The 21,814-nt window shown below is 42.5% G+C and overlaps 1 protein-coding gene across 12 annotated transcripts in view; it reads left to right on the plus strand.

Annotated features, from left to right (window-relative positions):
- LOC105205864 (serine/threonine-protein phosphatase 2B catalytic subunit 2) overlaps nt 1-21,814 on the plus strand; it is a 138,519-nt gene that overhangs the window by 64,986 nt on the left and 51,719 nt on the right. For all 12 annotated transcript variants that reach the window (XM_026131943.2, XM_026131932.2, XM_026131934.2 and 9 more), the window contains exons 3-4: nt 12,840-12,964; nt 20,088-20,199. In XM_026131943.2, coding sequence (XP_025987728.1) covers nt 12,840-12,964; nt 20,088-20,199 — 237 coding nt within the window. The remainder of the gene's footprint in view (nt 1-12,839; nt 12,965-20,087; nt 20,200-21,814) is intronic.

The following is a 21,814-nucleotide window of genomic DNA, read 5'->3' on the forward strand; positions in this document are numbered from 1 at the left end:
TTATCTCAATTTATCGCCGCAAAAAGCTGGAGGTTGCTAAAGAGATTTTCTGTTCTTTATCGATTATCGTGAACCAACACAATAGTTATCATAGCGATAGAACGTTTTTTACCTCCTGAAAAAGTATCCGTGAAAAAAGCTTGTAAAAAAGCTCCAACTCCATCGTGTGTTTTCGAAAAACAAATTTCTTTTTTCTACGTCATTTTTTGCCGGCGGGCGGCGCGAGGGAGCTTGAAGTATAACAGAGAGAGAGTCCGTCGAAAATTGTCTAGTCTTTTTAAACATTCGTTTGGGTTAACCACGTTTGTTGCAACGTTATTCGTACGTACGCTCTACCATGTTTGTTATATCATTTTTTTAAAACATCGTTTGACGGAGGAGTAGAATCCGCCCTGTATCTTGCGTTCCCATATTATTTTTTCGTATTCCCGTTTAATTAAAAGTGAAAATGGAACGTATTTGAGTGACATTTAAAGATATCAAGAAACATTTAGCGGACCGCGATTACCTCAGTGAAGGTTATTTTTACGAAAAGAAGGAAAGGGGGAACTTCGCGGAAAAATTTGATACAACGAAACGTAACGCGCGCATACGTTTTTATGCGACAACAAATATGCTTCGAATAATATGCAATAAAATGTCACTTATGGAGGTAATCTTTATCAGCCCGGAATACGGCGGGGCAGACCGCGTAAATTATTTCCCCGTGACACCGACCGGCCGCTATCTCTGATATTCATCGGCCGTTGCACGCGGCGCGTTTTGCACGGCTCCACGGTCATTCGATATAAACCCAGCGGCGTTTGATTACATTTCAGCCCGGCAGTTGATTCGGCCCTCCGTGCGCGCGCCTCGCGCAATACGGTAGTAAAAGGACCGCACGCTTGTGTGATGCGGTAAACGAGAAAACGACGCTGCTCGTTTCATCAGAAGCTACCCTCAGGTATCAGCCGCCGGTCCGCACTTTAGTCCGTACTCAACGGTTCTCTCATCGACCGATATGCGCGTGTATACATGTATATTCCCTTCTGTCTTACCGTACATTCGTTTTTCCGCTTCGCGAAAGGTTCGTAAGGGGATTGATAAATGTGAAGCGCAAATTTGTAAAAGGGACCTGTACACTATTGCAGTTTTACCTCGTGTCATTTTTCTTTACGCGAGAGATTTGAAAAATCGACAGCAGCTGGGTATAAAACTGAGTATCCGGATTAAGCGAGCGATTCGACGGCACTCATTGAAGCTAGTTCGTTTGTTCGTGTTTGTTCACACTTATTTGATCTGGGTCCGGCTTAAGGGACACATTTGATGGAGTTTTTTTTTCCCTCGGTTAACGATTATCATCGAGATTATCATCAAGAAGCTTCTCCACATGTTGTAGGGTCGAAGGGACGCGTTTAACCTTCATTTCATTCGTGTAATGTCACCCTTTGGTGCTCGCCCGGTCACCCTTCTCTTCGGTAATCTTCTTCTCGAATGAACCCGAGCGCGAGGATTGATGAGTGCCATTTACGTGTGCGGCGATTAAGCACATCGCTACCCACTGGTAGTGTGTCGCCAAATTATAACTCTCGACTCCGCCGCCGGCGCCAGACAGAAGAGAGGGGAGATGAAGGGAGGTCTAGAAGTGCCGCCAGGGTCAAGTTGACTTGATGCGAAACGACGGAAGGGTCATTCCGTCAGAGCGAAGAGACCGCCAACACACAACCGCGCGGCGTACCTCGCTACGGCGAAAAGAGGAAGGGTCCGATGTTGGTCCAGAAATTGCCATCGGTCAACCGAGGGTTCTCAATCGGGCGAATGGCGTCACGTGGTAAAATCGGTGGTTAGCACCGGCGTGAAAGCGAAACTGACAAAAGGTTTGATCTAAACGAAGGTTCACGAGTTATAAAGTTTCCGATGAATATCATATTAAAGTTAAGATAGAATGCAAATCAATAATCAATTTGACAATTCGAAGATTTTATCGCGAAATTGGGAAAATATTACATAGATGACGCTTGAGTCATCGTACAACTTATATTGAAGTCGAGTCAACATGTCCATATATCGATTCGACTAGAGTATCTATTAGATATCAACCAGTCACCAATATAATTGGTATATTTATATCTTCTACGTATCAATATGTATACGTCTAGACGTAGATGACAACAATACAGTCAATAAAATGCCGAAAACTTCTCTTTCGAGGAATCAATAAAGAATCGATAAAGAATCCAGTCGCTATCGAATCAAACGGTGCGAAAAGTCATGATCGATATCGATTTGATCATCGATTTATGAAGCCGGGAGGTCACGTGAATTCGATGCTAAAGATCGTGAATTTGTAACACGTTACGCTCGACGAAAGAGAACTGTAAGGAGAAGAGCCAGAGGAAGAGAGAGAGAGAGAGAGAGAGGAAAAGGGGGAAAGAAGCTCAGGCGAAGCGCGAAAGAGCGTTACGTACTTTCGATCGTTCTATTTATAGCGCGGACAATCGCGCCTCCTCTTTGATGTGCGCACCGCCGATCGCCACGCGTGCCTATCTTTAGCGTCGGGCTTTACAACTCGGGCCGAATCCGCATAACTTATTAAACGGCGCGGCCCCGACGGCGTCCTCGGCTAGTCGTAAATCGTTTGAAATAAAATTGTCGGCGTTGCCACGAGACACGAGTCGCTCTTCTCTCGAGACACGCGGGCCTGTTATGATTTAATCCGCCGAGCTCGCACTCGGAATCCAAATCGATTGAACTCAAGGCGGCTTCTCTTCAACTCCGCGTGTGACCATCTTGATAAAATTAGAGGTCTGTTGCATTTGTGCGATTTCTATCTCGGTGTCGAATGATAATGCAATTAGCTTGTATTTCAATAACACCTGTGATGGAAACAGGAGAAGAAGGTAGTATCGTATAACCATTGCTGTTTTTAATTTTCTATAAGCTTCCAGTGGCGAGTACGTGTTACAGTATATTAATCCGCGGAAAATTGTATGTATACAACGCGGGAAAAACAAATAAAGTATATTAAATATTTTATAGCAAAAAAAAAGAAAAATTGAATTATTTGTTAGTAGTGTGCCTCTTCATATAAAATTGCATTATAAATCAATAAAATGTTTTTGCTAAATTGCTTTCTACCATTTTCCATTTTGTAAAAGATGCATATTGTTTCTTCCTCTCGTACAACGAGTTTTACAATATATTATCTTTTTCCTCAAGATTATCGCACCGTGAAAAAATCATGAAGCTGCTGTATAATGATTGTACGACGCGACGGTTGCCTATGAAAACTTGTTTATTATATAATATATTGGAGAACAGGATTAATTTATAATGGAATATATCGAACGTAATTCCGCGCGCGTTTGTAATATTTCGGGGTCGCGCGTCGTGTCGGAAAGTCAATCTGCGATCTCTCTGTCAGGCATTAACCCAGACGCCCGATGGTCAGAGAGCCGCGCGGTTCTCTCTTCGGCTCGGACATTAATCGATTCTACGCGATCCTTTCACGCGGCGAGAGCCAGATTGTAGATATACGAGCGCACGATGCGCGTCCACCCACGTTGACATCGGCGCGCACGCATTATCGCCCGCATTATGCGAGCTATAATACAGCCGGGAGTTCCGGAGTTTAAAGGGGAATTCACTCTGTTTGCGAAAGATACCGGCTGAAGCATATCGGTAACTCGGCCAACGGTGGAACACCTCCTGTCGGCAAGCACGGACGCGCGACAGCGCGTTTAAGCGCATATTGCTTATTCGTGGGTCGTATCGCAAAATTTCCGTTTCCTCCGCGCAGCGAAACGCATCGCAATTTAAGTCGAGGGCATCAATGAAACTTATCGCGCTGCATTATTCACGTTACATTCTATTCCATTATCTTGCTTCTATTATTTCCGCCGATCCGCGCTCCGCTTTCGTTTGGCTTCGCATTTAATTAACCTAATGTCGTCGTTTACTAGATATATGGAAAAACTGTGGGATTTCTACTCGCGATTGGAAAAGCCCGCTGGGAAATGAGACGAAGAGAGAGAGAGAGAGAGAGAGAGAGAGAGAGAGAGAGAGAGCCGGCAGTTCGTTATGTCTGAATTTGCTTTACTCGCGATCCTCGTTTTAGCCATCAGAGGAATCAAAGAGAGCAAAGAATGCCAATAGCGAGAAGCCGTGGAAGTTTCCGAAGGTTCGTTACATCGTCTAATTTGCCATCCTGTTTTAATTAAAAAAATCCATCGGATAATCGTGTTTTTACGTTACGTATTTTTCACGTTATAATTGATTACGTCATGACGTAGCTTTCTGAATCGAGGCTAACAAGTAAAGCTTAATCAAGCCAATACCAGCGAAGAAACAGCACTTAATATTATATATAATGAAATATTATGCATATTATATATTTATATTATGAATATTTATATAATATAATTGAAAAAACCGTCTATGCTGAATATTCACTTGAAATATAATCAGCATGAAGCGAGGAGAGCGATGTTAGCTCGCGACATTTAATTTTCAATCATTCTCATCGCAAGTTGCAGATTTATGTCTAAAAAAAAAATATCTATCATAGCTCAATGATACGTTACAATCTCACTCGTTCACGTTGAAAGTATTCGAGCAAGATGGCAAAAATGTTTCAACAGCCAGACAGAAACCGCAGCCATTCGCGATCGCTTTGAATTTCCGTGCCCGCTCCTCATATAGTTTTTTTTTCTTTTTTTTTTTTAATTGTATTTTGACCAAAAGGCAAGACAAAAAAATATCTAAAACTGCAGAGAACAGCGCGAGGTTGCCTCTGGCAGTCATTCAGTTGGATTTATCTTGCCGATGTACATGCCTTCTCTTTCGTTCGCAGCCACACTCGACGCATTGTTTTCCCTGGCAAAGGTATCGGTATTTGCCACAAAACCGCCCCCGGCGGAAGCGGGAGCAGGAATCGCTTGAAATTATTCGATTCTCCTCAGCGACGTTTAGCGAGATTAAACGAATCACCGATTGCCGCTGATGTTGAATTTGAAAATAATAAAAGGGAATCGCTCGAGTAATTCAGAGGCCACCGCTCGATGCCACAAATCAAGGTTGAATTTACGCAGAAAGCTTCTTCCGTACTCGGGCAATAATCTCGATGAATATTTATTGGGCAATTTAGAGGTAGACTCGCCCCGTTGGATTTAGAAGCGCTGAGTAGATTCACTGCAATTTATTTGCCGAGCTGCTCTCTCTCCGCTCACCTTTCGCCACGGCGATGATCATAAAATTTCGCTACCATCTCCCCGGTCTCGTTTCGCTAAAAAGCTTCGAGGATCGCCGAAAAGTACGACGACGCAAAGTATTGAAATTATGATATCGTACGGTCACACGATGATCGCCTTCGAACGGGCACGATCCCCAGTCACCTATCGTACGTGATAGAAATACGGGAGGATATTCTAAGGGCTCTCATGGGCGGAGAATAGAAGTGCTGAAACAGCATAAACTGTCCCAGGTATTGACGACCGTCGTTCTTACAAGCTGCTTAAGCTAATTGTAAGAGTCGCCCGGGGAATTTGGCTGACATAATGGCGCACTGCAGTAATGTTTTGCTACGACGTCCGAATCGCGCGAGTTGATGTAATGTGAAAATTAATAAAGCACAGATGGTCCGAAATGCATGACAAAAGACTGGAAATTGCTTTGATAATTTTGCCCCAATTAATTTACCGAAATAAAACGATGAACAATACAATATTACGCAGCGTGATAATATCGTATATTATCGTGACATAAACAGATGAAAATGGTATCCTTTCAAGTTCAATATGGAAAATGCAAAGTTACAAAATTCGTGTTTTTAGGAAATACGATGGACGAAAATCTCGATTTATTTTTCTCTAAAAAAAAAAAAGATGAAAGGCAGAATAGGTAAGGATAGATAATTGGTCGTAACTCAAAATTACACAAACCAATTTTCTCGTTTGAACGAGGACATTTAATTTTCAAACAGCTTGTACAAATAAATGCGTGTGTGCCAAGAAGATGTTTGTACGTGCTCGCGGCTCTTCAGTGGCGAAACTAGCACGCGGATAGTACCGGCTCGTCGTGTAACTTAAATTGTCAAGCTGCGTTTCCCCCGGTGTTTCACCGCGGTGAGGGGCGGAGGAGGAGAAAGATTTATATGATCACGAAATAATCACAGCCGAAATAGCTTCGAGCTGCCTAGCAAACTCGCATTCCGACATCCGCTCGATGGCGAATTCCCCAGAAAATATTCTCTCTCACTCTCTCTCTCTTTCTGCTCATACATTGCGACTGCAAATAGTCACCATTGTTTTTTGAATTTCCGATCGTGCCAACTGAGAACTCTGTTTTTTTCGATCTCGCTGAATGAATGTTGCAAGGATGTAAAAATATAACAATGCGTAACGATGAGAGGCACGTATCGTAATAAGTGACTTACTCTACTTTTCGTTTTATTAGAACATGGAGGGAATATTTATCAAAAAAAATTTTACAATTTTTTTTAAATATAATTATAGAATGATTTTTTATACAAGAAGGTTATGGATATTTCTGAAATTTCTCTCTCTAACGTATCATTTTGCACTATATTAAAAAGTTATGATTCAATATAGTGTACATTTTGAATATTACACATTATTATCAATGAAGTAGACTTCGATATCTATTTCCAATAGAAATTTTAGATACTTCAATTTTAGATGGCGAGAGAACGTTTTAACGTTTCATTTGAGTGCACGCGGATGTGATAGAAAGCATAATATCTCTGTTACTCGGCTTTTAGTTTACTGTCAACGTTTAGGAAAGCTATTCCATGTGAGAGAGCACTTTGCGAGAGAAGCGTGTGGATGTACCTTATTTCTCGTTACAATCTTACGGTTTACGGTTCCGCGTGGTTGCGGCTGTCGTTATTGGCGCCGGCTAACGAAGTCGCAGCCTCTTCCACGGCGAGGATATTCCGCAGCAATGTGGGTTAACTGCACCGCCATGGAAACGTACGTTTGTTGGATTACGATGCCGCGTTACATCCGTACGTGTCTCGAATCTCTTAATAAAGCGCCCTACACGGCTATCTTGGCCAGCGGGATGGCGCGGCGGTGCGAGATCTCCTCTGTTAGCTCAGATCGAGATGTGATATGGAACGCGCATCGGAACGGTAATTCCGTTGAAATGTCATCGAAGCGAATCGCAATACGAGATCCGCTTATCGTCGGAGCAGGCTGAACGGTTTACGCGATTCTAAGAATCCGCATTATTCCGCGGCGTTAGGGCAAGCGTCGCGACTCCGTGGACGCTCCGAGGTTACTACGTTTTTTAGGAATTCCTTTTTATTTTAAGATTGTCTTGAGATTCTAATGCGACTCTGTGATTGATTTAAGATGTCGAGACTATTAGAGAGCTACAAAGAGTCTGGTCGTAAGACGATTTTGTCAGAATCCTATTAGAGAGAAGGGTAGTGAACATTCACGCTAGTGAAAATGAGAAAGATCTTCCTCTTCTATCTTTTCCTTCTCTCTCTCTCTCTCTCTCTCTCTCTCTCTCTCTCTCTCTCACAGCAGTCTCGCTTTCCCGACGAAACTTGGCGGAATCAAAACTGGCTGCTGACCAGAGTCTGATTGTTGAGTCTCTAGACTATTTAAGACCGTCTCAAACATAAAAACCGACTATGAGTACTCATGATCCTCGTAATTTCCGACTCGTCTTGGCGCGAGACACCTCAATTTCGGTATTCGCGACGCCGTACGATGTCGAAAATACGAGCGTTCGCGTATACGACAGCATCTCGTCGAAGCAAGTGTCTCGTGCTTCTACGTACGTTTAACGTCGAACACGCTGTTTTCTCTTCGCGAAGGCGATTACTTGCTATCCTTGCGCGATGGAGTGGTTGCCTGGCTTGGAAGGGGGGCGTACAGGGGAGTGTGAGTTTATGCACCACCTCGGAATAGCGGCGTAAACAGCAAGCAAGCGGATCGATTTATATGCGGCTAAGTAAGTGCATTTTTATGCACCGTTTCACAGCCGAGACCGTCGTCGCAGCCTTGCAGTCGGTTACTTCGTTTAACATGCCGTACAGCCTGCTACTTTCCCTTCGACGGACGTTGTCCGTGAAACGGCTTGTACGTGGGAAGGTGTCTACTCGAACCAAAAAGGCTTGCGCCTTGAGTTATGCTTATTCGTTCTGTATTTTTCGTCATGAATGCGGCAGCCAGGAACGCTTACAGATGAAAAGATGTAGCTGTCGGGGAAAGAGTGATAAAAACTCCACGGGAAAAAATATGGCAGGAGACATGACGAGGCGAGGCTGAAGTTACACACACGCGTACATGCGCGCATGTATTACATATAATGTAGTCGTGTAAGACAATGACACTTGTCGTATAATACTCGTGATATAGCGGCCGCGATACGTCTACCCGAAAAATAGCTCTCCGATTCGTTAGTGTCGGCGGGCCATAAATTCCGCGGGCGAAATAAATCGCGCGCAATACGCACGGGAGATTCACGAGCTTTTAAAAACGCATACGTGGCCGTCCATGATGACCGTTCGTTTCTCTGTTTAAACGGACGCCAGGGTACTCATAGATAATCAACGAGAGAGAGAGAGAGAGAGAGAGAGAGCGCACGAGCGAAATCCGCTTTGGCGATGAGCAGATTGTTAACTACAAACGTGGAAACCGATTATCAAACGAACAGAAGTCGCCCTAGTCGCCCCCGTCGACGCCACGCTTAATCGGATTATAGTAAAAACGAAGCGAAGCAACTAACGGCGGCCTCATCGTTTGCGCGGGGTCCTACCTATGTTAATCGAGTTAACTCGCCGTCTCGTCAAGCTAGTTTTAAATAATGGATAACAGCGCAATTATAGGACGAGAGAGAGAGAGAGAGAGAGAGAGAAAGGCCTGGATAAATATAGGGCGCGCAATATGATATTTTTGTTTAAGGGATTTCGAGAGAGAAGATGAATCATTCTCTATTTTCGTAAAATATCAATCTTGTAGCGGGTGATGATGTCTCACTGGCGGCGCGGCGCGGCGGAGTGGCGGAGACACGATAATTCGTCGCAATTTTGCGAAACTCGATTGCTACACGAAATTCGGGTGGGCGACTGAATGAAAGATGGTCGGGAAGTTTCCTCTGCCACCTCGAAACGTCTTGCCTTATTCTATTTTCTAAATGAGGGAAACTCCTTGGCCGAGGGGGTGGCCGAATTTCCAGGGATGATATTGGAACGTAATCGAGCAGTTGAATCGGTATTCGATCAAGGCTTGGCAGTTCGCGTTAGTGGCTCGTGTCTCGGTATCTCGCGCTAATGCACTTCGGCATGTCGTCGGCAATGTTAATTCGTGCTTACTTAGTGGCGGTCCTTGTCGCTGCGAACCGCCGCGAATATCCGTTTAATTCACTTTGTGTCAACCGAGAGAGAGAGAGAGAGAGAGAGGGAGAGGAAGAGGAAGATCGTCTCTCTGTTGGAACATGCGTGTCACCCTTGAAGTAATCTCTATTCCGAAACACATTCTCAGATACGAACTTACAGGTGTACGAATCCGCGCAATCGTCTCGGTAGTCTCCGTTAAAGTTAGTTATTAACTTACGGCAAAAGGATTGACACGCACACCTACCGAAATTGGAGCTTGCTTTGGGCAGCACGGGCGCAAAATGACTTTCCGCGCGGTTGTATAACAACGCCACGTGCCAATCTCGTTCCGTAGATGCGGCCACGTATTACGGGCGTATACGCTCCGCGCGGTATCGACAAGTACACCCGCGGCATCGATCTGCCCGAATGACGTACGCGATTTAAATAATTAGATCACGATTGCGAATACGTTGCGCCGCACAGGATACACCCTATAAGCGCGGTTTCTGCGAAAATTCAGTTGGTTCACGTGGCGCCTGACGCACCGACAAAAGCCGAGTCAATAGAACAGCACGTAACATCGTCGGGGTCACCGTTGGCCAAGCCGAAATTACGTTCTTGCTTTACTCGTGCCGTGCCCTACGGTACATCCGTATGGCGAATAATTAAACGCCCGGAGAGAGACAAAGATAGAGTGAGAGAGAGGGAGGGAGGGAGGGAGGGAGGGAGAAGGAGGAGAGCCAAACCAAGCCGATACATTTGGGGATTGTCTGAAATATTTAAGACTCGGTTTGCGGCAGTGCGGCAGTGCCATCCGTTACTGAAATTACTACTTGTTGGAATCCCAAGACACTTTCCAACGAAAAATGGGGCACCGGATTATACGAGAATTGAAAAGCGAGGATCGATGGAAGCGAAAAAATCGATCGCGGTCGAAGATCCGGCAGAATCTTGCTGCTAACCGTAAATTTTCACACCGGCTCGAGAACTAAAATTTTTAACTTTTTCCCGAGATATATTTATATTGTATTTGCAAAATTGGTTAGATCCCACGCCGAATACGCTAAAACCGAATCGATAGTATTTCTTTACAAGTATGTATTTTCTTAGCGGTATTTTCTTTTCTCGTTCGCGAAGCGTCATTTATTTATAGCGCCCGCATGCTCGCGCTCGTCTTGTTTGCTCTTCGTAGAAAACATTAGAAGTAAAAAGGAAAAAGAAGTAATAAAAATTGGTGAGAGGTGCAAGCGCGGCAGCGAAGAAAGGGATGGGACTGGAGAACAAAGTTCAGTTTCTTCCCTCTCTTGTCTCGAGTAGGTTTCTTCACCCACGCATTCCTCGCCACTTGACTTTTAAAGCACAAAAGTATCTTGATTTATCGACTCAAATTATCTCATTTTCCGTGGGAGTCGTTAATCCACGTAACGAAGATCGGCGATGCGTTCAACGCGATCGAACGAATTACCGACTCTTAATTAACATTTGTAAATTCTCGCGATTATATGTTTTGGAATGCAAAGGATGCACGGCGATTGTACAATCGTAAAATTGACAATCTCCAAATGCTTACAGGACATTACGATTTTGCAAAACCAATGCAACGTCCGATGTATTTCGTTTAATTCGCCGATTATCTCTTTTATTTATCCTTTATAGTTGATTTCTTCGCCTGTTCCCGTTCCGTTATATTAATACGATCTCAATTTAATTATCTTCGTAGATATCAGCGCTTTCGCCGTCGGGTTACCGCCTCATATTTCGCTACTTTACGCGCGCGACGTTGTCCCAGTTTCTGGGCCGAGCGACGCGGTATTAACGCGAGATATATCGTCGCGCGTTGAACAAAAAGCGCCGTCGATGTTATTTGTCGGTGCCTACCTTTGTTCCGCGATAATATTTTATATATAAACGCCGAGGCCCTCACCCTTCCCTTCCCCTCTTTTTTATTGAAACGTTAAAAAATTTTTTAAATATTATGAAAATAGATCATGACGACGCATTCACCGTACCGTACATATTTGAAGAGAACCACGCAAAATTTTGTTTAACAAAGTCGTATCTCGCGGATTTTCCATCGTACCGATGTTCAAATATCATACGTCAGGCTTTCATCAATCCCTCATTGAGTGCACCCCGCACGAGCCAAGTGTAAAGCAATGAAATGTGAAGCGTTGTTTTTTTTTTTTTTTTTTTTTTTTTACTTGATTAACACAACGGACGACTGCGCTGTACAGTACATAGTTCGAGAACAAGTTCACTGGTGTGCATCCCTGTAACGAACGGTATCGGAAAATGTTGCGAAAGCAGCGCCGTAACGTACTGCACAAACAGTGAATAATAAAAATAGTTGATAGTCGTAAGCTATGATGTTATGCCGGCGCACACCGGTATTCAGTTATGCGATAGTTTTCGCTGGATGGCGGATAACTAAGTTCCCGAGACGCGGCGTGTTTATGGACCTTCATTTATCGTCGTGTGCACAACAGTTTACCGCTTCTCCAACATGTCATACTTTCCGTTACATTTTTTTTGCTCATTTTTTACGCATCTTAGAAATATTTTCATCGCTCTCGTTCCGGTTCCTTGTTCCATCTGTTGTCTGCTAGAAGGCTTCAAGTTTGAAAAATTGTGCAAACACTTCAAAATTTGTAAAAATTTTGGACAAAAAGCGTTTGGAAAATACAGGGGAAGAATAGAAAGAAAATTAAATGTACTTTAGTAACTTTAATTTGTCTTTTATCGTTTTTATGATCTTACACAAAAAAACGATTGTATTAGTGAAATTATCATAACGATAATTGCATTGAGAGAAAAACAGTTGTTAAATTTGACTAAAATCTTTAATTTGATTAAATTTCTTCAATCCAAGCATTTCAGCTAAATGATATCAATGCTTAAATTAAAGTTTAAGTATTTTATGTATTTGAGTGTGAATACATCAATTTAATCAAATTGAAAAATTTAGTCAACTTAACTTTTTTTTTTCAATGTACGCATATATAAATTTTTATCTTTTTTAACAATAATTTTTATTTATTTAATTTTTTTCTGAGACAATGTGAAACAATATTATAAACGAACGACGGGCAATACCTCGTCAAAGTAACTCCGACGTCACTCCTGGTTCTGGTCGCTAATAGTTCTCGGTTTCGAGAACTTGAAGTTTCTCAACGTTTCCCGCTTCGTCCCGTATCCTCCGCGACACGGGAGCGTAATTTCACTTTGAAACGTTCGCAAACAAGTTTACCGACTCTCAAGGGCCGCTAATGTCTATATATTTGACGCAAGATGCGCTTTAATCGTGCTATATTAATCGCTCGCCGTGTAATTACGTCTCATTTTTTGTATGGCGCTTTTATCTCGCATAATTCGAGTATCGCAGTGCGGCGTTACGTAATTCGCGGCCCAGAAAACTTTCTGTTAATTAGTTCTCCCCCAGTTTTCCCTTTGGAGGAGGAGATGCTTCTACATCTTTCTACGTCTAATTTGGATCTACTTTTGGTTTCAGTATGCGGCGACATTCACGGACAGTTCTACGACCTGATGAAGTTATTCGAGGTGGGCGGTCCACCCTCCTCGACCAAATATCTCTTCCTCGGTGATTATGTTGACAGGGGTTATTTCAGTATCGAGGTGAGTACATGAAAAGAAGCATGCTAATTAGAAAATCGTTTCCAATTACTAAATCGCCGGAGCAAATATTATGTCATTGTAATTAAAAACTTTGAGCAATTAGTACTATGGCTAAGTAGATAACTTCCATGTATCAGCATACTTGGATATACAAATATAAGCGCAAACATAAGTAAAAATTTATACTGTTATTTCGATTTCCGGGGTGAAATCTTCATCTCGGGAATTATACGAGAACACTCAATCATCGGATTCTGTAATTAGCGCGTGTCATAATTAATTAGTTATTAAATCGTCGGCTCATTCACCCGCTTATCCAGCTTAGCGAAAGTACAAAATCGTTAATTCTCTGAGATGCTTGCCGTGATACCATCCGATTGTCGCAAACGGCCCGACACGCGTTCGCATTTAAATTATTAAAATCGCAAATTAACAATTTACAAATCTTTTGGAAAATCCCCGACCGTCGGAACGATCAATTGCACATGTATTGCGTCGGATAAATTAATCGCAATAGCTTACCTCGCGTAACAATTCTCATTTACATTTTTAATAATTGTTCTTGGGAATTAGCAAAGCACAATTTCTTGCGCTTGAAAAAGCAATATATTTTGCTCGCTTTACTTTGTTTCAAATTTTATTTCTACCACTCGAGTTTTTTGTCAAAGGTCTTTTTATTTATTATAAATATGACGACTAGAATTATACTTATAATCTGTCTATTGAGACACGCCGTGTATTCCTTGGAATGGAGAGTCTCTTTTTTCGAATGTAATAGGGAACGCAATAGTCAAGAAAGGAGGGCACGTGTGCATTTGTTAGCCGTAAGTATTGCGTTCGTTCTCCTGAATGTAATTTCGAAGCATGCACGAATAATCAACTTTGATCCGACGCGAGTAGTCTATTTTGCGAGATAAAATTTCGTCACGGGCGAGTACGCTTCATGTCGAGCATAATGCAATATTCCGCCGCGCCACTAGGAACAAGAAAATGTGCGAGAGGAGACTCGAAGTAGCGAGAGCGGCATCTCGAGTGGCGCTTCTCTCGCGACGCTCTCGCGTCTCGGGGAATTTTTACACTGTAAAGTAACGAACAATTTCCTTTCGCGAATTCCGGAAGGCAGGGGAGAAACTACAAAGTTTTAGTGCGATTGTCCTAAACCGCGCGATACATAAAATGCAATTTCGCTGCGACGACGCGTAGACATCTCGAACAGGATGCAATTTCAGGATTCTATTTTTGGAGCAAGTCGATGGTACTGTAAGTTCAACATTGATCGTGGTAAAGCTGTTGAATATACTTTGAAAACTTTGCGTCTTCCTCTAGGAGAGAATTTATTCGCCTCCTTTTTTAATTTACTCGAAATAAGAAACGTTAAGATAACTTTTATTTATAATCTTGCACACACTACACGCGAAGCGCATATTAATATATTTAAAAAAAAAAAACACGGTAAATAACCACGAGTTATAATTTCTGTCTTGTAACGTGAAGCCACCGAGATTTTACGCAACAATCTCTCTACCGGGTGCAGAAATTTACGGAAGAAATAGGGGACAATCCAATATTGTACGTGGTATTACACGTGGTGCGCTGCGTACCCAAGATTTAAATATATTCTCCGCGAAGTACATTTCGCAAGACAGCGCGCGGGCAAGATGGCTCCTTTTAAGAAAATCTCTTGATATATTCCGCGGCTGCCGTTATTCAGATCGAGATGCGTCTTCGTGGATTCTCTGAATAATGCAAGGCACAGCATGTCGTCGTTGTGAGGCGCGCACGGATGCCGTCAGATTTATGACGCACGCGAGCGAATGTCAACGGTCCAAAGCCGTATGCGAATTGCCGTTTCCAATCAAACTGATGGACCGAACTAATAGAATCTTTTAACGTTCCTTTGAAATCGATCGATGTGCATTCGCAAAAGCGAACGGATGGAAAATAATGTCGCGATGTGACCTAAAGGCTCCCACGAAACGTTCTTTTCATTTGAGTCGCTGCTCGAAGTTGGACTTTTTTATTTTTCTAAATATTAATAACGTTAATTAATTACCACACAATATTGCATTTTCCTCTCTTCATTGACATTATCATCCCGACGTTAAAGGAATCATTTTCTCTCTCATTATTGTAATAGATCGTACGAGATGTCGCAAGGTATGGGGCTCCGTGTGAAAGTAATGAATTCGTAACGAGCCAATTCGAACCCACGCATTCATACATATATTTTTAAATTCGTAATCTTTAGGGGTCACGGAGGAACTCTTTAAATCTGGGTGATGTGTAGGGACTGATAGAGAGAGAGAGAGAGAGAGAAAGAGAGAGAGAGAGAGAGAGAGAGAGAGAGAGAGAGAGAGAGAGAGGACCCGATCCGCTCCCATGACTACTATTAAATCGTATAGCTTTTATTTTCTCCCTTCGCGGAAATAACGCGAGATTTCTCGGCGGTGCCGACGTTGCTCCTTTTTTCGGAGGATAGTTTTGCCGTAGCGCACGAGCAAGTTGTGGATTTGATCGTATTTACGACTGTACAACATGGAAGCCGATCTATCCACAAGAGACACGTGAGATGAAACGTAGGCTCTTTCTCTCTCTCTCTTACACATATACACACATATTTTACGGCATATTCGAGAACAGGGAGTATCTCGTAGAGAGAAAATGGACCGCCTCCGCCTGCTGGTAAATGGTATTATAAATCGGTTGGAGCCGCGTGTGCTCCGGTGCGAAAAGAGGCTCCGTCGCGCGGGTGCTCAATCCTTCAAGCATGCTCCGTTCGATGACTCATGCGCGAAAAGAGGGTTCGTCTCGCTTTTTTTAAGAGGGTATGTCATCGAAGCGCAGGTGCAATCGCGCAACACGCGAACACCACGGTATCTGCGTACACGTACTATGCTCCTCTATACGTGTGTGTGAGGATGTTGTGCGTGGTAACGATACGTTAAATCTTCGTGAGATCGATATTCTGTTTGCGATCACGCTGGCAAATCCGAAGCCTTTTCTCCGACGATACGTTCGACAGAAACCTTCGCTCCTGATTATCCCTAGAAGATGCTAGGGAATGCATACAAAGGTAAGATCCGAGCTTACGGGGAAGACACGAATACGCTCAAGAGCAGGTTCCATCCCTTCATGATCGTTCGTTTGAAAATCTTATTTCGCGTGCTCTCGAAAATCACATTCTCGCTGCAGAGAGAAAGTTTACTTCAAATTCTCCCAAGTAATTTCTCGCGCTTGTAAGAAGACACGATTATACAATTTAGAGGATTGTATGCGAAAGTGGATAAATTAGTGAAGTATTATTGAATTCGAAACAATTAAGTTCGCAAACGTACATTCTTCTTATGTAATAATGACAATAATATTTTTATATCGATCCCCGAAAGGATTACAATGATTTGCATTTCTTTCAAATGCTACATTTCTTCGAAAAGTTCAAATATAAAGGAGAAAAATTTTCCAATACACGACTATCGCAAAATTAATTCAAAAATCAAAAATTAATCGTCACTCGAGCATTTATCGCAACGTTGCGCTCCATTCGCTTTTTATCGACAACTACCCACGCAATCAAACTCTCTCCTTCTATTAAATCACCATTTTCTACTGCATTTTATACATCTTGTTTTGAGTGTATAGACGATATAAAGACGTTCAATAATTGTTCATTTAACAAAGCGTCTTTTTATTGCGCCGAGAATCTCAAGTGATATTGAAGGAGCGAGAAATCGATATCAAAATTCTTATTGAAAAGATCCTTGAAAAGAATAGCGAAGAAATTATGAAAACATTGAAAAATGTTTACGATGATAAAGCAGCGTGTTTCTAAGTAGTACAAATCTTTGTTAAGTTGGAAAAAGAAGTTTCAATCGGCATCTTGACTGGTATTTCAATTGCCGAGTTTCAAGAGTGCTTCGCTAACAGCGGGAACATCGCTGGAATATAAACGCAAAGGGATTCTCCACTTGGAAGAAGATATTATTAATTTGGAACGAACTATTTTCAAGTCTTAGTTAAAAAAATAAAGAAAAGCGTTAATCTCTCGTGTACGAACTTGATTGTCGAGCCACTTGTGCGTTTTGCGTAATCGTGTAAGGAGGGAAACGATATCCGATACTCGCGAGCGAACCGCGGCAGAACCTGAAGGACGAGCGCGTTATTTCGTTACAATGCCAATGAGGGCCCTCGCGTGTAATTATAGCGGTCGGGGCAAGGCGAGAGCGAGCACAGCCGCTCCGTTGGCTTCGCAAAGGGACGATGGAGGAAGGGCCGCGAGGGGAAGACGATGGTAGACAGTCGATCGGGTCAGCGGGGAGAAAATAATTGACCTCGAAAGTCTAAGAAAAAAAATTGCCGGCGCCCTGGCTTTTACAGGTAGACGGGTGGCGAGGATTTATCTCTCTCTCTCTCTCTCTCTCGCTTGCTCTCTTCCTCCCTCCCCCCCCCTCTCGGAAACGCGGCGTCATGCAAAATCGAAAAAACCGTGTGTATCGGATACCCATCGCTGACGTGCTAACCGTCGCTATGATGCGCGATCCTGTGAGACGCGAGAGCGGGAGATAAATATCCTATGTAACCAAACGTGTGACATTTCTTTCCCTCTATCCCACGAGCCCCTGAGCCGCGGTTGCGATGTTGGTAGTTCCATGGTATCGATTTGATGCACAAAGGTTAAACGGTCCGGTCCAGCGGTTTCAATCGCAATCACATCTGTTTCAGCTTACATAAGACTACGGTTCTGGAATATTTTTCAACTTTTTCTCAGAGATTTCTCCCCTTCTTTTTTTACGGTCTGCAGCCCGAAGGAAGAGGGAGGGGGGGGGGCTTCTCATCTAGCCTTTCTTCGGTGCATTGAGCGAAGATTAACTTTTTAAAGGAGAAAAATTGATTCCAGAATAATAACGTCGTGCTAGTTTACATTTTTACCTTTAAATACGAGTGCTTTGAGTCTGCTGGATATAGATGCATTTTCCTCGATCTGTGGATTCTTTGATTACTTTCGTCTCGATTTTTGCAAAAAAGATCGCAGAATACCAATAAGTTTTTTTTTTCTCGTAAGCGATGGAAAATTGTAGAGAAAGTTTTAAAAACTAAATTTCCGAGTTCTGCAGACGGATTAGAAAAATCTATTCTGCATTTCAATATTATTTCATTACAACTCGAAATCAAGATTTAGTTTTCGAAATATAATATTCAACGTTGAAAAATTTTAAAAATTGCGAGAAGAAAAATTGGATTCTATCAAATTCTCGATTCGGTTTGAAATTGGTGACAAAAAAAAATTCGCAGATTAAAGAAAGCGCGTTTGACGCAATGCACTTTGCATATCGATCAAGACATGCAGATCGCTCGAGATCGAATTTTTTGGCAGGCAAGAAAATTGTCAACGAGCAACGCGAGATCGGTAAAGGCTTTAATCCGCATTGTTCGTGCGCAATTGAGCCTGTTTAAAACTGCCGCATCACCCGTGATTATTAAACAGCCGCGCGGACAACGAATGCGGGACAAATGTTGGCCGCATAAAAGGTCCGACGGGATCACACCCTGCCCTCTCCCCGTTTCCACCCCCGAAAACCATGTTGAAGCTAATGGAGTCGTCATTACGGCCGCCACATTCGAGCGAGCGAGCTAATTAGCGCGGACACGAAATTCGTGCGATATTCGAAGGTCCGTTCGTTAGCAACAGCCATTGCCAATTTAATGCGGGTCAGTGGTCCGTGTGTTACAACGAATAATATTAATTAGTGATGCATTCGCGCGTAACGCACCTCGCCTCGATAACAGCCAAATTCCGACGATTCCGATCGCTCCGGCGGATCGCTTTAGCAGCTCAAAGTTTGTACTTCTAGCCCACGATTACGATCAATAGCCAAGCTACAAGCTATTGTGATGAAAGCTTTCACTTTACGTCTATATCTTCCGTACCTTTACTATCTTACAATAATTAATACGCTGAGAAAGAAAAGTTGTTAACTCGACTAAATCTTTCAACTTGACTATATTTCTTTTGTTCGAGTTCTTATACTTTTAACTTTAGTTTGAATTTTAATTTAAACATTTATATATTTTATTTAAATACATAAATACTTGAACGAAAGAAATTTAATCAAATTGAAAAATGTAGTCAATTTAACATCTCTTTTTTTTCTCAGTGTAACGTCACAATTTTCTCATATTGTTTAAAGTTTCGTATGATTTATTCCGTGTTTTGGCGCGCAATTATCGCGCTCACTAAATAATTTTCACTCTGCACAATACCCATGTAGCCTTGTGCAACTGCGCAATACGTTTTTATCGCGTGCACGAAACGCAAGCCAAATGCAAGTCACGGCTTTCGCCACCCGATTCATTTTTGCGAAACGAGAGAACCGTAAGATTTCCGTTGCCAAAATATTCACCTTTAAGCGCTTCGCATTTGGGGATTATTAATGGCATCGTTGTCATTGAGAGCGAGAAAGAAACAGAGAGAGAGAGAGAGAGAGAGAGAAGTTGCGATTGCGATCCATCTCTCTTTGACGCGTCGATTAATAGCGCGTTAAATTACGGAGAGAATCTCGCGAGGTCCGAATGCACATTCTGCGATGCAATCTGCACCGGCAGCGCGTCGCTCGAATTCACGTCGACGCGGAAGTTCTGCAATTAAAGCGGAGGAATGCCGATCAGACGGGGAGTATCTTGGAGTGATTGGAGCCGCTCGATGGAGACTAACGAATTGTTTCGATTTAATTGAAGGATCGCGATATTGTCGGCGCAATACAATCGCAAGCTAGTTTGAATGTTTACATCTTCGACTCGTTTTCCCTTTGCAGAGCGTTCTTTGTCGTTTAAGACATTGTTGGTCGTCTATCGAAAATTCATTGCTCTTTCAATCCATTAGAAAGTTGTTTATTAATGATTTATTGACGATTTAATTTCCTTTATGACTGTAGACAATTTTGACGTTAGATATTATCAACGCGTACTTGTAGATACTCTTTAAGAATATTTATTTCGAGATATGTTGCGTCAACTATATAAGTTAGTTCATATCTAAAGGTTATGAAACAGCACTGGCGTTACTGCAGTACACGGTGAATTACGCACATACTTGCGCTAACGCCTACTCTTTTCGTTTTTGTTTCAGTGCGTATTGTACCTGTGGGCGCTGAAACTGTGCCATCCTACCACACTCTTCCTCCTCAGAGGTAATCACGAGTGCCGTCATCTCACGGAATACTTCACATTTAAGCAGGAATGTAAGTAATCTCTTTTCGGAAAATTAAACCTCCCTCTCCCTTCTCATATTCGTAATTGCAATTTTAAGAAACGCGCCGTAAGCGAGCAGTTTTACAACCTGTAGCAGCCGCGTGATTCGAGTCCTTTTCTTATTCCTTAAAAAATTTGCAAGCAATAAAAGCCGTCTCTGCTCTCCCCTCCCACCCTTTCCTCTTCGATCTCGTAATATTCATTTCCCGCGTCGTTGAATCTTTTACGTCGTCGTTGCGCCCCGTGCCAGCGCGCTCTTTTCAGCCGTGGCCCGCTTTTGTTTCGCGTCGTAATAAGAAATTATTTCCCGTTTAATAATTCGCGACTCGCGGATTAAGTCCTCCGCCGCATGTTAGTTACGGGCGGGGTGTTGCCTCGTAAGGTGAATTAGCGGAGCTCTGCGCTGCGGTGAAATTTATGCGGCTCATCTACATCACAAGCTTCGGCGCCCAACATACGCGCGCGGGTGCCATAATTAGAGTCTGAGCTTTCGAGAAAGAACTGAAATCTGAATACAAATTATGTCGGCAAGTCGCCGGTAGCTCGCGCAGACTTTGAAAAAATATATGTTTGCAAAGTGACAAAAGTAATTAAGTAATATATTAAATTTCAAAGTAATTGATGTCTCGTATCTGAGGTATCTGCTAACATATCGCATTGGTTACTGACGTAATTAAATAAACTATTCGCGTGCATAAATAGTGGATTCTAAATTTAGATGTAAAAGAAAGCATTGTTTCATAAAACAGCGTGTGAACATAATATTGGGAATACATCTGACCTAATTAACGGAATTTGTAATGAAGCTAATTTATATTGTCGTTGTTTATGTTTTTTTTATAGCTTTATATTTTGCTACGTTTATAAATATTCTATCGCGTGACGACGTCATTCTAAACAGTCAATTATTCTATAATTTTATTACAATTTGTATTTGCCTGTCTTTTTTTATTCTTTACGTGCTAAAGAATCAATTATTTTGTTTAAATTGATAAAATTAAAAAATTATGTTTCATATATATCTGTATACATGTAACGTATACATATAATACGCGTTATATATACTATACATATAATGCGTATGCATATAAAAATTCTTTGAAATTAATAAAAAATACGTTACGTTTACGCTATCATGATACTAATGTTATAGAAAAAAAGCTGCAACAACGAGGCTCGATCGTAGCGATAACTCGTGTTGCGTGTGCAATATCGACCTTGCGAGCCGCGCGAGCCCCCTCAGCCCTTTGATCACGTGCACCCCCCATGTACACGTGATCGGACAAGTTACGAGATCGTAAACCGCCGGGCATCGCGTATTATATTCGCCGAATGGCGGGAACGTTCCGGGGACGATTCACGATTCCCGCTCTCTCGTTGTCTCGCTCAAGTTAAAGTTTGTTCGCGATCGACGAGAGCTCCGGGATTACATTAATCGCGCGAGTTTACGTTACGTGGGTGGGCTTTTCCAATCCTGGTGCAACATGCATGAGGCGAACACCAGAAGATCCAGATTTGCGGCGTGTGTTTAACGTCGGACGCAGCTGCTGGTCTATCGCATCCTCCCATTGTGCATATTCCGGCGAAATTGAATCGCGAGGTGCG

Source organism: Solenopsis invicta, chromosome 5 (assembly GCF_016802725.1).
Source record: "Solenopsis invicta isolate M01_SB chromosome 5, UNIL_Sinv_3.0, whole genome shotgun sequence".
Taxonomy (NCBI): domain Eukaryota; kingdom Metazoa; phylum Arthropoda; class Insecta; order Hymenoptera; family Formicidae; genus Solenopsis; species Solenopsis invicta.